Here is a 15638-nt window from a genome sequence, read left to right as displayed (position 1 = left end):
CATAATTAAGCCATCGGGGGCCGGTGTTTTCCGCCGCTCGCGGCCGATCCGATCTAGAAATCTCGGGAAACTGATACATTCCGTGTAACGTAACCGCGCGACTATTTGTAGAACCGGCAGCCGAAGGATTTATGTTCGCTAGCCGATGCTATGCCTCTAATTGCCTCTCGGCGGCGGACAAGTCGTGTTCCACGAACAGGAAACGTCGCGTAGAATTCGCGAGTACAGCCGTTCCTCGCTTGACCCTCGCGTGATCCACGAAAATGCTTCTGCGAGAGGATAATCTACCATGGAGCTCCTTCACTGTAAAACTTTCTTCCATTAGACCTCGAACTGAGTATGCGAACTTGAAACCTAAAATGCAAACCTAACCCTTAGGACTCGAGCGGCGACTCTGAGGCGACACTAAAAATTACTGTATCAAAATATTTTTGCAATCAGTTTTGTATGCGTAAAATAAAAAAAAAATATCTAGGTAGGTAGAAAGTGGTTTTCGAGTTAAAATAGTTCCGAGTCTAGAGGGTTAAACCTAACCAAATCAGAAGGTCTCCATTTAGATCATTGCCTCAAGACTTAGGTTTTGCAAGAAGATTTGGGTCGGATCTTAAATTCGAGTCTAACCCATCTTGTGGGTCAGGAATCTATCGACTAGCTATATCGATTCACGCATGCGTAGAACACACCCCACGAATCTGGTCCCAAGAATATAAATTTTCCCCCTCATTTTTTCTCCCGTGAGAGGAAGAAAATTATGCAAGCTGCAACTACCACCTTCCTCCGTTACGTCGCGTTCTACAACGTCCCTTCTGGTAGTTGCACGTTCCCCGGAACAAACACGCGTTCGTACAAGGATTTATCGGGCATGGCGCGGTTACACTTTCAGCGCAGAATTGCCGAGCACGTAAATTGTCGAAGTTGTGCTACTCCTGCGACCAGAGGAGGGGGTAAGCATTGTTCCTTGGAATTCGGATTTGCATAATAACCGAGCGTGGCGGTCTCGCGAGTCGGATACAAACGTGAGAGTCGTAGAAACGGTCCGCGAGTCGGCGAATAGGACGGGTAACATTATGAATTGAACTTTAATCGGCGTTCCTGCGAGCGAGGATCGTGTACGAGATGGCGAAGAAATGCCGCTAAAAGTCACCGCGAACCACGTGAATTTACGAGGTGCGATCAGAAAGAACCCGGTCTCTGTCTGTTGTGACAGTGCCAAATGACATTTAATGGCGGCGCTGGTCACTTCTCTGTGTGTGAGTGTCACTGTGTCAATTTTCACCGAGCCGCGGCTGCATAAATACATGAAATTTAGAGGAAGTATGATCGCGTGGCTCTGCCTTCAGTCAGTGTACCCAAAAAGTGGAACAAAAACCGGACTGAGAAATTGTATTGAATTCTCGATATATGTCAACAACACGGGTCTTTCAGCGACATATATCGTCCCGGAAACGTACCCCGAGCCGTGTTATGTTTACACTCCTCGGCGTCTTAGGCCTCTCACGGGGTATCCGGTGGTGGGGATAATTCCGCGACGTTTATCATCTAGGCCTTGGCGACATATATAGAGAAATCACTGTATCTCCGATAAATTAGCTTCAATTACTTTCATTACCTCCGTGGTAGTTCCCTTCTACTTTAGTATTGCGTCTGTTGCGATTCAACGGGAACATCTTTCACATTGTCAAAGCGTCGCCCTTTGAACTTCGATTTCACGATTAGAGACAAGAAGAAGTTACAAGGAATGATTATTTCTTGCTGAAGCAGTTTGAATGTCGCTGTTTAAAAATTGTCAAAAAAATGTCACTTCCCCCTTTTGTTTTTCCGTACACGGTTCCACAGAATCGTTTATAACGCACATCGAGACATACGCAGCACGATGACATTTGACAAAGTGACACTCAAGGCCAGAGAGAGTAATCAACAAATCCCACGAAACTTTATCGCACGAGTCCGGTTTCTATTTGATCACATCTCGTGTCTTCGGCCACAGTGGAAACGGTCGCGGCCGATCGACGAGCCATTGTTCCAATTACTCGGTAATTGTTACCTCATCGCTTTGTCATCCTACGCTGTTCTCGGTGATTTGCTCGCGCACGCAAACAAATGCGTGCACTGATCGCGCGGAGAGCGTTTACAGTGTCCGTCATCGTTAGGACACCGATGAATATTCATGATTAGGAATTATGGTAACGCAATTAGTCCCATTAAAACAGAGGGGGGAACGCGCGCTAGGAAACAATCGAGGGGAGCAGACAAGCGCGCAAGAGTCCTGCGACTCGCGTGCGAGGATCCATCGGCCAATTATTGTAATTTGATATGACGAAAGCGAGGCCTCGCATAATACGTTGCGCAACTTGAAATTGAGAGATTTAATTAACATGCGTCGGAAAGTTTGCGGGCCAATTTCAACCTTCTGTTTTATCCTCGAATTGACGGAATTGGCGATTTATTGATAGTCGAAAGAAATTGGTATTTTGGTTTTGCGTAAATTGATAGATCGGATTAAACGTCACAGAAAAATGATCTCCCAAAGGCGTCGAATGAAATTTGAAAGATCAAGGTGGATTTCGACAACCTTGCTGCCAAGCGAAAAGGCTGAACATAAGCCGCTATAGCAATATTATTTATAGCTCTTTTCAACCAACAAAAATTTTCTTAGACGCTTCGATACTTCAGTAGAATAATCCCACAATTTGGAAAAGATTGGATCGATAGATTCTTCCAAATAAATTTACGAAAATTCACTAATTTTCAGCAGTTTGCATGTATTTTCATGCGCCTTTCAATTTTGTTGCTACCGTGTCTGACTTTGATTCGATGTTTTCGTTGCAGATCAACAATGATCCGAACATACTACCGAACGTAAGGCTGGTTATGCGATGGAACGACACGAGGGGAGAAACCGTGGAAGCTACCAAGGCAATGATCGATATGATCTGCGACGGGGTTGCTGCCTTCTTTGGACCAGAAGGCTCGTGCTACGTCGAAGCCATAGTCGCTCAGTCTCGCAACATACCTATGATTAGTTATGTAAGTACCTGCTTTGAACGATAATTAACTGAACGCTTAGACTGCAATCCTACCGCGAATCTGGATTGCGTATCCGTTTATCCGGTAAAAAGATGGTGAAAAATTAACGGGGAGGTGGGGGCAGCTAAATCTTGCATAAATTCTTACATTACACATCTACGCATTTTTTAAAACCTTAATCAAAGTTAACGGAAACATAATTACAAAATTAACGGTTAAACGCGAGTTGATTTTTTGATCTTTGTCTAATGTCAACGCGATGTGCGACCTCGCGATTCTCAAATCGCAGAAAATCGCGTTCGCGACACCGGTCGCTGCAGGGTTTCGTCCCGGGCGGGTTGTGGAGTGACGAAGACGGATTGTTGAAGTTGTCGAAGGTGGAGCAGCCGAGGCTGGTTGACGAACGCGGGGGAGGCGGATGTGTGACGACAAATCGAACACCCGCGGCGTGACAATATAATTACGGGCTGGTTCGGAACTTTCGAGCGTGCGACGCGCGACGTCAGGAACACGCGATCGCCGTGCCCTTCGGGCCCTCGAGAATTAGCATACTCTCCTCGGGTTCGATCCTCCGTAGGCTCTTTGTTGCGATTTGTTTTATAATACTCTCTACACCGAAGACGTTTCTTCCGTCTATGTATAGAACAACGTACAAAATCCTAAATGAAATATCGCTCTCAACAAACCTCTCTCAAACATTTCCCTAATGGTAAAGTTCACTCGCTTATCTGCTGGTGCGCTAGAGTGGAAATTTTTGGAATCCGGACAGAAAATGTGGCCAGACGTCGGTACTTCATCTTGAGTCCCTAAGTTTCCGTCCGCAGGTCACATCTATCTCGACCTTAAATTTGAAAAACCTCTGCGAGTCAGCTTACGGTCTCCTCGGCCCTGGGTTAGGTCTTGCTATCTCGGTTGCGACCGTGAATTATCGCGGGCCTAGCGTATCTAAAGCCGTAGATTATCCTAGGTCCGAAGCTCGTGACGCACTCGTCTAAGCAGGATCTAGAAACGTGTTCATTGCAGCGCGAACCGAATCGAACCGGTTCCGCTCGAACAAAGTGTGCGCGACGCTTATTCGGCTTCGGATCCGTTCGAACACGCATTCCTAATCCGAACAGTGTCTCTATTAAAGCTCGGCCCCGCAGACGGACCGTCGCGCGTCGCGTCGGCTTAAATCACCTTGGGTCCGAGCTATTCTAGGCTCCGTCTGCGCTAAGATTAGCCTGTTGCTTCCAATTAGGATACCTCCGCCTATGACAAATGGCCTAGCCAACTCCCGTAGACCATAGACGGGTCCCTTTTGTAGGAATCGGCCGGCCCGCTACAAACGACTATGTGGCATTTCCTCGGCGCGTCGTGCGCTTTGAGCGCATAATGTTGCACTGTGCCCCGTCAGAGTCATTCATCTTCTCGGAACGACGTCGTCGCAGATTTTCGTTGAACGCGAAAGATGTTGCCGTCGCAGCTCGCGGAAACTGTTAACGGTAAAATTGCGATCATGTTCGTCCTGTTACGTCGGGGACTCGCAAGGACGCGAAATGGCGCGTCCCCGTCTTAAGGGGGTCGAGCATTGTGCGACTTATCGCGAGGCTCCGGCGAAAAGGAGATTCGAAAAAAAAAAAAGGTTGGAGAGTACCGTGACGTCACCGTGAGCGCACAATGACGTTATCGCGCCGATATTTTTAGCGCCAGGGTCGAACGGAAACTTTGGGATCGAAGGTTATTTATGGAAGAAATTATCGGGAAGCGGGCCGGTCGAAGCCGAGCCGAGCGGGTACACGCGGCAATCTGTAGAACGCGTGCACCGATTTCGAGACTATTTTTAACCGGCTCGATCGGGACCAGTTAGTCATTCTTCGATAGGAAGATCCGAACAATCGATTTCCGTAAATTCGCGAGCAGCAGAGCTTACGTACTGCGAAAGTTATATGTAGCTTACATGGAAATGGTAACTTCTTGGAGGTGCTGCGAGTTTGTTTTTTTTTTTTTTTTACTGTTACGTGGGCACGTTGATCTCGGCTTCGATTCAGTCGCGTGGACTTATAGGTAGGAAAACTTATGCGACTGATCGGACTCCTCGTTCATTGCAAAAACCTCGAATTTTATCTGAAATTCTTGTCCCGTTTCCGTGCAACGCGTGAGTATTTGCTACAGTAAATTCTCTATATATGTCGCCGAGGCATGGTCGATAACTGTCGCGGAATTGTCCCCACTACCGTGGGGTATACCCAGTGAGAAGACAAGAGAGGCCTAAGACACCGAGGAGTGTAAACATAACACATATGTCGCTGGCAAGACCCGTGTTGTTGACATATATCGAGAATTCAATGTAATTTCTTACTCTGGTTTTTGTTCCACTTTTTGGGACCTCGGTCGTCGAGGAGTGTGAGGTCGCGTGGATCAAAGAATAGTACCTCCTATACGATATATGTCTGTGACTAGACCCGCATTTTGGACAATATCGAGCAAACACCGTACCTACTGTACTCTAATCCAATCTGACCGATTGTCGCGCGCAACTGTTACTTTCTCGGCGATCCAATCGGGGCGAGCAGCTGAAAATTGTTAAATAATCGTGTGGCAGGCTCGGCAAAACCTCGCAGCAGAGTTTTCGCGAAAGTGTCCACGGCGTTAACGGTTCCTCTCGCGGAAAAGTCGCATTACGCGCCGCGCCGGTCGTTCATCGCTCGTTGGAAAGTTTCGCTCATCGCGACGAAACACGCTCCAACGGCCTGTTGAAACTTATGAGGGAAGTCTGGCAAGTGACATATGCTAACCTGAAGCATTTTAATGTGATGCGGTACTTCGGAAAATATTCGATGCCTGGGCTCTCGAGTTTTATGGTTGTTCAGCATGAAGGGGTGGAAACGGCGCTGGGGTAGCAACGAAATACCTGTATCGAGCCAAGTCTCTTGGAAAGTGGATGTTCAATATTGTAAAAATTTTCACGTGTACATTTATGTGCAATTAACACTAAACCTACCGAGCCTTGAAAGCAATTAACCCATTTGCATCATTAGCGTATATATACGCTCAATTTTCCTGGTCACCATCACCGGAGCGTATATGTACGCTCAAATTTCCTGGTCACTATCACCGGAGCGTATATGTACGCTCAATTTTCCTGGTCACTATCACCCGAGCGTATATGTACGCTCAATTTTCCTGGTCACTATCATTATTCGTTAGCTAACAAATAGAAATGGAGGGTGTTGCTGGAGATGAAAGTAGTCATTCTGATTTTGTCTTATAATGCTGAGATACGAAGTTCTTTTACTTGTAGTCATTTTTGTACTTAAATATAATAAAACAAAAGTTTGGTAAAGGCCTTCTTTTCATATTTCCTTATGATGCAAATGGGTTAACACATGTTGTCTTATAAAAATGACGAGCTTGAATTTATTTGTCTCTTTATTTCTCTCCTAAATATATTCATATAATTATTTCCCACGAAAGCACCTTTACAATTCCGGTAATTGTAAAATAAAAAATCCGGGACCGGTCATTTCGACTAGCAGTGGTAGGTTTAGTGTTGAAAGACTGTGCACTTTTCCAACTTGCATAAAACTGCGTAAAAAGTATTTTCTATCAGTGGGGCCTTAAAGATTCATGGAATACGATTTCTACTGTGCATTGTTTATTTTATTTCTAATACGGTATCTGTACGACACGCGTATCTATATTTTATCTTGGTTTTCCCGTTTACTTTTTCCCGTATCTATTTCTATGATATTACCTATCACACTTTCTCACGATTTATGTGAATAATTTCCAAGATATTCAGCGAAACGTGCTTAGCTTCACGAGATATTTTCCCCCTGTCGAAACGTATCGGTGTGCGTGTTTTCACATGCGTGTAACAACATGCAGACATGCAAAAGGACGTGCCGAATGCGTTTTCGAGCACTATATCACCCCCTAAACCGCACGCAAATCGGCGCGCGTCGCGTCATCCAGCCGACTTCCCTTGTTAGCGTAGCCGGTTCCCGATCGCTCCGAAAGGTATTAACGGGCAGAAGGTGGAGGAAAGAGAATGAAACAGAGAGAGAGAGAGAGAGAGAGAGAGACGAAGAAAAAAAGAGAACGTTTCCTCGATGGAAGTCGTAAGGTCGCACGGTCTCTCTCGAGGACTCTCGCTCGATTCCCGGCGCGGCGCGGCGATTCGAATATGAGAAAGTGGTACATACGCGGACGTAAAAAGGCCTCCAGACTAATTTATGTTAATTGGAGGTCGTAAGAGAATGAAACGGACACGCGAGAACGCGAATCGTTTCGCCGGGGAAAAGCGAGAAGGGATAAAAGGCGTTGCGGCGCGCTGGTTGCAATTGCGCGCGGCGAAGTGCACGGTGCGCGAATCCGCTCCGGAGGCGGTCCCGCGACTTGTTCGCGATCGGATCAGAAACGTAAATCGAGGCCCTTCTCCCGTTGCCGAGGGACTTCTTCTTCCGCCGCCAGAAGGCAGAAGGCAGAAGGAGAGGCCCGGCCGCTTCATACTTTCACCTAGTTTCACTCGTTAGCAGACGCGAGCGGGGACCGTCTCTCGCCTTTAGCGGGCACGCGTCGTCGTTGAATTTCGTCGAGGCTCGCGCCTTTTCTTGCAGGCCCGTCGGATGTTTGCGCAGCCCGTGTTCCCGCTTCCGTCGGATTATTTTCTGCTTACGGCATGCACGATTTCTCAACCTAGCTGCGCCACAAGACGTCATTTTCATTTCCCTTATCGTGCAGACGGGTTAACGCGATAAGATATGAAATTGCCATACGATAGGACAAAGACAAGACACGAAAAAGATTTATAATAGAGTTTTCCAGAAGGAAAGAAGGGAATCCTTGTCTGTGACGTAGGGAGCCGTGCGATCGGAGGAATCGCGAAGTCGATCATGCGCAGCAGAGAGAAAAATTCGAGCGATCGGTACACGGTGTGTTTCGCAGAGCGACGGACGGCCGTCCAACGGGTCATCGTGCAAAGTAACGGATGCCTAACGGGGAAAATGCAAATCACGGGGCGATCGAAGGCTCGCGAGCCGAGATTCGAGAGGTGGACACGCGCTGGCCAGAACCCGTGGACCACCCTGTACACTCCGCGGCCCACCGGTGCCCATTTAGGTACATGCTTGTAGGTGGACAAGGAGCAAGAGTGCCCACCTATGCGCGAAGCTCTCAGGTAACGAGCGCGTACCGGGCACCGGTGGGAACTTTCGATAAGTGACTCGGCTCCTCGCGGGACTCGGGACTCCGGTGCACAAGCTCTCTTTTTCTCTCGAGCTCTCTCGAGCTCTCCACGCACACGCGGCCACGCACTCTCACGCCGATCACACTGTGCACCGCAGTGGTTGGTGCAACCACCTGTTGATCGCGCCGCGCCGAGTCGATGACGTCCCCGTGGATCGGAAAACTATTGCATCGTGGAATTGCACCGGCTCTTACCGGTGCTCTGAGAGATTGAAACGCGCCAAACCGTGTTTTTATGAACTATAGTAACTACTGGGATTTTTAAAATAATTCTATTTTATCATCTCGAAAATGCCAGTACACATTTTAACGTTCTTTTACCAAATCAGTTCCAGAAATCGAGTGCGTATGATTTTACCTCGCCACAGATGAATTTATTTTTTGAGACAACTATACGAAAAGTACGGTTACTAAAATACAGTTAACGCGTTAACTGTTACGTCAGTCACATATGACTGACAGTGATTTTTCACTGGGTTTATGAATTCATTTTTGTTATGAGATATCCAGATAAAACGAATTTTATTGGAGTTAGTTTTGGTTTCAGCACTTAAATTATATATACTCTGATTTTGTAAGAATCTCTGTTTCGATATTTGGCACTTAACGTGTTAAGTATTTCTGAACCTTCGGCACTACGACAAACGAACGAATTTCTTTTGACCACAGTCGAATCCGTCGTTCAAAAACAGTAAATTCGCCCCTTTCAACAATTACTGTATCTCCTTTCCAAGATACTCGTCAAACAAATTGGCCATCGAACTCGTAATTTTGAGGGATGCTTTCACCCCCGTCGACGAGAATGTTAGCCGCTAAAACGGCACGTGTCAAATATTTTTGTGAAAGCTACAAGCCCAGCAAGGTATCGTTAAGATCGTTGATTGGCGGTTCAATAGGTTCTCCTGTCAGTATAAATTGAAACCGAGAAGCCTGCGCAGAGAAACGAAAGAAACACAATGCAGCGATTCAGCTTTCCCAAAGTCGGACAAGTTGAAACGGGCCAGGCCCGCGGTAGGTGTATGGCAACGAGAACATAGTGGAGCAGCAGTATTACGCTCGTATGTGCGCGGGCTCGCCTCAGAATCCGCGGCAAGATTGCTTGTAATTTCGCGTGTGCGATATTCCGAGGGTCCGCGTTAACGGCTCCACGTCGAATTACGCTTCGAGACCTTACATAACTCGATTTGAGCCGTTCGCGCAGCGACGAGAGGCGCGCGTTGAAACCGGAGAACGTGGCGAACACAGTGGCAAACACTGCAAAAAAAGATGGCGGGAACCGTGCTTCGAAAGCAAATTATTCGCTGCACTAAAATGTTGCGTATCCTGGCTAGAATTTTAATCGTCCGAGGCGTTGCACAGTTTTCCGAACTGATCAGAGAAACATTAGTGCTACTTTAAATCTTTATTTATTTGTGCAACAATAACGCACGTGATGTGCAATTTTTGATCGAAATTATAACTAGCATTTTAACTCTTTGAGGCACACGCTTTTAAAGTAAAATCAAAAGTTGCACAGAATTTTACGAATTTTGTCACACGATGAGCCAACCTTAATCGCAGCAGCACACCCAACTTACTGATGCGTTTACAACCAACTGAATGAAAGACTTTAAATAAAATATTAAACTGTACGACTATGAGTAACCTCAACTTTTCCAGGTGGGTTCAAATATATCCCACCGTTCATAAAAAGCTAAGCAAAAGATGGGATAGTTTTTAACCACCTAGCCCCAAAGGGTTAAAGAGCACAGGCACTTTGCGTGTGACGTTGCAAAATGACCATTGCAGTCATGAAACTTCAGATTTATCACAAAAATCGATGCATCTGATTTCAAACAGTAGAGAATTTGAGAATGTGCTACACTGCCCACAACTTAATAAAACTACTATAAAAAGAGAAATCAATTTTGCTAACCGTGGAACCCGATCGAAGCGCATCGATCTCCAGATTCAGAGCTCGCTCTCCTTCTTCGCGATCGTATTGATCGAAATCGCGGATCACGCGAGACGAACCGGGAAAAACAGCGAGTAAACAGCATCAATTACCGATAAATATATATATATATATATATATATATATATATATATATATACCGCTGGAATTTATATATATATATAAATAAATTCCAGCGGTTTCTCGCGCTTGTCGTGGGGACGGGGACGGGGACGGGTCGCGTGTGTGGACGAGAAGAAGAAGCAGAAGAAGAAGAAGTCCGTGCTGGCTCGTTAATCCGTGTCTGCGAATGAAAACGGATTAAATCGTGACGATTCCGCAACTGGAAACCCGAGTAACCGGAGCTGGATCGGCTCTCCGCGAAAGGAGCAATATTATTCCATCGATGGCGCATCATTTGCATGAAAACTGCAAACTGCTGATTCCCCTGACCTTCGCGGTCTATTTATAGCCGAGAGCCTGTTGATGCCCCACGCACCTGGAACGGACGCTTACCTGGTCCGGCTTGGTGTCAGTCCGTCGTTGTCCTGACACACCGTGTGCTCCCCTCTACCTTCGGAATTAACGCGTTATCGGGACCCTGACTCGCGGAGCAATTCTGATCGATTCGTTTCCCCGTATCCGAACCAGAACGAGGATTCCTCGTTACTTCAGGTGAACCGATTCGTTTCTGTCTTGCCTGTATGTGTGTAAATACCTGGTGCCTAAGACCCTTTCAGTTGAACACTGGCTGCTAGGTTGCAACGCTTCGCTGGTACTTTTAGACTCGAGTGTGTTCGATGATAAAAAGAATAGCATCTAACAACAAGCTTCCAACAAACAAGGATCAAAAGTCCGGATCGAATCGTGACCGTTTCTCATCCGCAGTAGTGTTCCAAAATAAATGGCACCTGGAAGCCAAGACTGAAAAAGCGAGCACAGTGTGCTCCCCTCTACCTTCGGAATTAACGCGTTATCCGCACCCTGACTCGCGGAGCGATTCTCATCGATCCGTTTCCCCGTATCCGAACCTGAACGAGGATTCCTCGTTACTTCAGGTGAACCGATTCGTTTCTGTCTTGCCTGTATGTGTGTAAATACCTGGTGCCTAAGACCCTTTCAGTTGAATACTAGCTGCTAGACTCGAGTGTGTTCGATGATAAAAAGAAGCTTCCAATAAACAAGGATCAAAAGTCCGGATCGAATCGTGACCGTTTCTCATCCGCAGTAGTGTTCCAAAATAAATGGCACCTGGAAGCCAAGACTGAAAAAGCGAGCACACTCGATGCAGATCTCAGGTCGCATAATTCTCCCCTAATCCCGAGCGAACGTTCCTCGGGCTCTTCCGGCTAAACAAGAGAAATGGCGCAGTGGATCGTTTCGGGATCCTCGATCCTGCCGATCCTCGGCGAGAGTCCTCTCGCGCGTGGGCGTCGGCGCGCGCTTACCGTCTGGATACTTTCATCTTGGGCAATAACGGCGTAATAATAGCGCTTCCGAGGTAGCTATCGGTCGGGTAATAGCGGACGGTACACTTGTTTGGCGACGTGTATGCATTATTTATACGTGTACACACGGCAGCCGCGGCGTCTGCGTTGGTAAAAAGTTTTCCTGCGACGACGCGGTGCGGTGCGGTATCTGCTCGCTTCTCGCGCAGCTATTAGAGCCCGTTTACACGATTCGATCGGCGTCTACGTACTCGCAGGAACACGTCGACGCGACGCGACGCGACGCGACGCGACGCGACACGACGACGGGACACCGCTACGGGAACGATAATTCCGCCGCGCCGCTGCCATTTCCTCGTCTCCTCGACACCGACCCACATTATATCTCTCTGTTTCGAGTGACGTTGCGTGATTTCCACGATGAAGTAATCGGCCGGCCGGCTATCTTTAGCGCGGCGAACAAAACGTTCAGCCGCGCGCGTTTTACCGTCAACTGGATCTGTTGTTATCCCGCTAACGAACCCTTCGTTATCCCTTCGCACTCGAACGTCCCCGCCGGAGGACGCGGACAGCTGGTCAGCGATGTGGACGCCGCTTTGGAAAGACGCGAAAAGGCTGTCGACAATTGCGATGACGTTTTTGCTTGAGAAAATCTGAATCCTTCAAATTTCGAACTACACGAATACCACTCGACGCTTGACAGCAATTTTAACCCTGAGTCCAACGCCGCGTATATGGCGGCAAAAATCAAATTAATCAATAATATATTCATTTAAATTTGTAATATGAATATTTTCCTTTCTATACTTGGTATTAAAAATGTTGAGTCCACAGTTTCTCTTCGTATGAAAAATAGCGTGGACCTGGTGGGAAGCAAACTTGAAATACTTCCGGACCGTTACGGGTTAAGGTAATTTTTTTTACACTTTAAGCACCGCGTCTCCCAGAAATGAAAGACAGTACTATTCGTCCAGATTTATAAATAAATTTTGACGTTATTGTGTCGGGTGTAGCGAATTTGATTATCTGCAAAATATTAAATATTCATGCTGCTGAGAGCACCTATTCTTCCATCTCGCATCGGAGAGTGCTTCTTGCATCTAGCAGATTCCAAACAAATTTGCTACATCCGATGCACTGACGCAAACATTCAATTTTAAGTCTGGACAAATCGTTCCGTCATTCGTTTCTGGGAGGCACCCGAGGTGTCAATGGATCATCCTCGATTTCCGAAGACCTTCGTCCCCTGGATCTAGGTGCGCGCTCAGGATCGCGTAACTCTCGTCCCTCGGCTTCTGTTCTGTTCCATCGGCGCGGCGGCTATCATCCTTCTCCAGGAATTACGGTGATTTTCTCGCGGTGCTCGCGAAATCGTTGCACGCAGGTTGCGCACGATACCCCGCGAAATATGCTATCTTTAGCCCGGAGAACCCGCGGACGATCGAGCGTGCAGCGTGAGAATACCGGTTTCTCGGGTAAAACGATACGATTTGTTTGCTACGTTATCGCCCGGTTAAATATATCGCGATAGCGTGAGGAATTTACGAGTGGCCGGACGCGCCATTGGCCGAGCCCGGCTCGACCGATGCGATCCGTGCAGCGCCGTAATATTACGTAAAATTAACCTGGTGCATGCGCCAGAGCTCGCGTTAAAATCTTTTCTTCTCTTCTCTCCCCCGCTTTATTTTCCATCTCCCGTCTCCTTCTCCCCCCTTCCCCTTTCTCTCTTCCCATCTCCTTTTTGTGTATCAGGGGAACGTACACGCGCGCCGATTAGCGCCCCGGTTGCGCAACACCAACACCGATGACATAATGCCGAGAAACTCATCGATAATCGTAATCTACCGAGCAACGTGGGTATCGTTTCGGAGCACGAGAACTATACGTGTCTTCCTCTTCTTCTTCCTCTTCGTCTTCGCTTCGCTCGCCTATCGGAGGTCTTCAGAGTAGCCTAAATTCTTGGAGGGACGTTTGCGAAAGAGCGTGCGATACCGTGAAGAGTTCGATTGCTGTAAGGCCTTATTTATTTACTTGTAAACAGGTGTCGAACTCGCGGGTGCCAATGAGTACGGCAAGCAGAGGATGACGCATACCAGAGAATTAAATTCAGTACGAGCTACGTAAACCATGACATTGAGCTTCTGACGACTGCATATACATGTAGAGCTATATTTACAATTTAGATCCATTCAGATCTGTTTTATTCGTTTCTTCAGTTCGTTCTTGTGATTGTTTCTTTTAGACCTGTTGGTCTGTTTATTTTACTCGCTTCTCTTTATGGTTGATCGCTTCTAGATTAATTGTCAGCATATGGATGGTTGGATAATGATCTCCAAACGCTTGCCATAAGTAGGTACATTCTAAAAATACTTGGAGGAGATCCATTCTAGATTTCTTGTTCTTGTGATTGTTTCTTTTAGACCTGTTGGTCTGTTTATTCTACTCGCTTCTCTTTATGGTTGATCGCTTCTAGATTAATTGTCAGCATATGGATGGTTGGATAATGATCTCCAAACGCTTGCCATAAGTAGGTACATTCTAAAAATGGTTCGAGGAGATCCATTCTAGATTTTTCGTTTTACTATTGCCGCAGAGTTATTTACTCGTACACGTACGGCAACCAGAGCCGCACGAAATCATGATGAACGTACTCTTATCGCCGTTATGCACCACACTGTGCACCAACTCTTATTGCTCTGCGAGTTTATCGTTAAGCGAATAGATAGACTCGACCAGCTAATTTGCACTAGCAGAGAACCTGTTCGCACTATCAAATCTACACCATTGTTCGAATAACTTGCCTCCTAACGACAAATGGATCGAGCAAATAAATACTGCTCAGAACAATTTAGCGATGTCTGCGGACGACGGTAAATAATTTCGAAAATGCACCACCTAAAAAAGTTCTAAAATCCACGAATACTTAAAAAGTGATCAAAAAATGATCGTCAAGCCTAATGTAGGCGTACGTACACGGTCTTGTTGGCTAAAAAAGAGTACGAAATCTTTGCAAATTCCTGAAAATTTTTATTCGAATGTTTCTCGCGGTTTCTCCGAACGGTTCTAGATCGTCGTGGGAACGAATCGAAGCCCGACAGCGCGAACCACTTTTCGTGTCGGTTGCGACACATCTGTCTCTAATGCTCCCGAAGGAGGCACGTTCGGCATTTGTAGAAAAAGTCGGGAATTCTTTCCCGAATTAGTATCGTCGCGCACAGAACTCCCGCGAGATGTTTATAGGAAACGAAGAAAGCTATCCGGCCGAAGTCCATTCCGATTCGATAAAAACGACGGAAATGATGACTCCGCGTGCAGGCGCGCGCGCGCGCGTTGCGGATCTACAGAACGGCCGTCCGACGAGCCAATAACGATTCCGCCTAAAAGTGCAATTTCCCGGTAACTGGGTCAACTGGTTCTTCACGTTTCCCTTTTCTCTTTCTCGCTCTCTACGCGACGGCAGAATAGACGGCAGAAATCGAGAGGAAACCACCGGAATATAATCGTCGGTGGTTGAAGAGCCCGGCACAGGGGCCGGGGATTCTCCATTCATCGCGGCGCGGCCGGTAGGAACGCAACGCGGACGTTTTTACTGGAGTAAAACGCTATTTTTAGAGGCAGGGAATAAAAGAGTGAATAGAGTGTGAGAATACTGGTTTCGCAGCCGGCCAGGAGTCCGACCGACCCGTTTGCCCCGTCATCGTCGGCGTCGGCTCGTGTCCGCTCCGAACACGCGCTAGAGTAGGAGAGAGCGTGGCGCTCTTGTAACGTAATATTGCACAAACGGGATTAATTAATATTTATGGGAAATCCGTTCGAGAGGTAGCGCCGATCCGCGTAAAAACTGGCTCGATACAGGCGTTCTTTATTGGGTCGTCAGTCGGTTGCTTGACCTTCTTCTTCTTCTTCTTCTTCTTCTTCTTCTTCTTCTTCAGCGTTTCACCGATTCTCTTGAAACTCCTCGAAATTTCGGTCCTCGTCGACAGAAGAGGTATCAATCGGAG

The 15638-nt window shown here is 47.0% G+C and overlaps 1 protein-coding gene across 2 annotated transcripts in view; it reads left to right on the top strand.

Moving 5' to 3' along the window:
• The window catches only part of LOC143359893 (receptor-type guanylate cyclase Gyc76C), a 91193-nt gene that overhangs the window by 49362 nt on the left and 26193 nt on the right, over positions 1-15638 (top strand). For both annotated transcript variants that reach the window (XM_076798235.1, XM_076798234.1), the window contains one exon: positions 2830-3027. In XM_076798235.1, coding sequence (XP_076654350.1) covers positions 2830-3027 — 198 coding nt within the window. The remainder of the gene's footprint in view (positions 1-2829; positions 3028-15638) is intronic.

The sequence above is a fragment of the Halictus rubicundus genome, chromosome 12, assembly GCF_050948215.1.
Source record: "Halictus rubicundus isolate RS-2024b chromosome 12, iyHalRubi1_principal, whole genome shotgun sequence".
NCBI lineage: Eukaryota > Metazoa > Arthropoda > Insecta > Hymenoptera > Halictidae > Halictus > Halictus rubicundus.
This window is presented reverse-complemented; position numbering and strand designations above follow the sequence as displayed.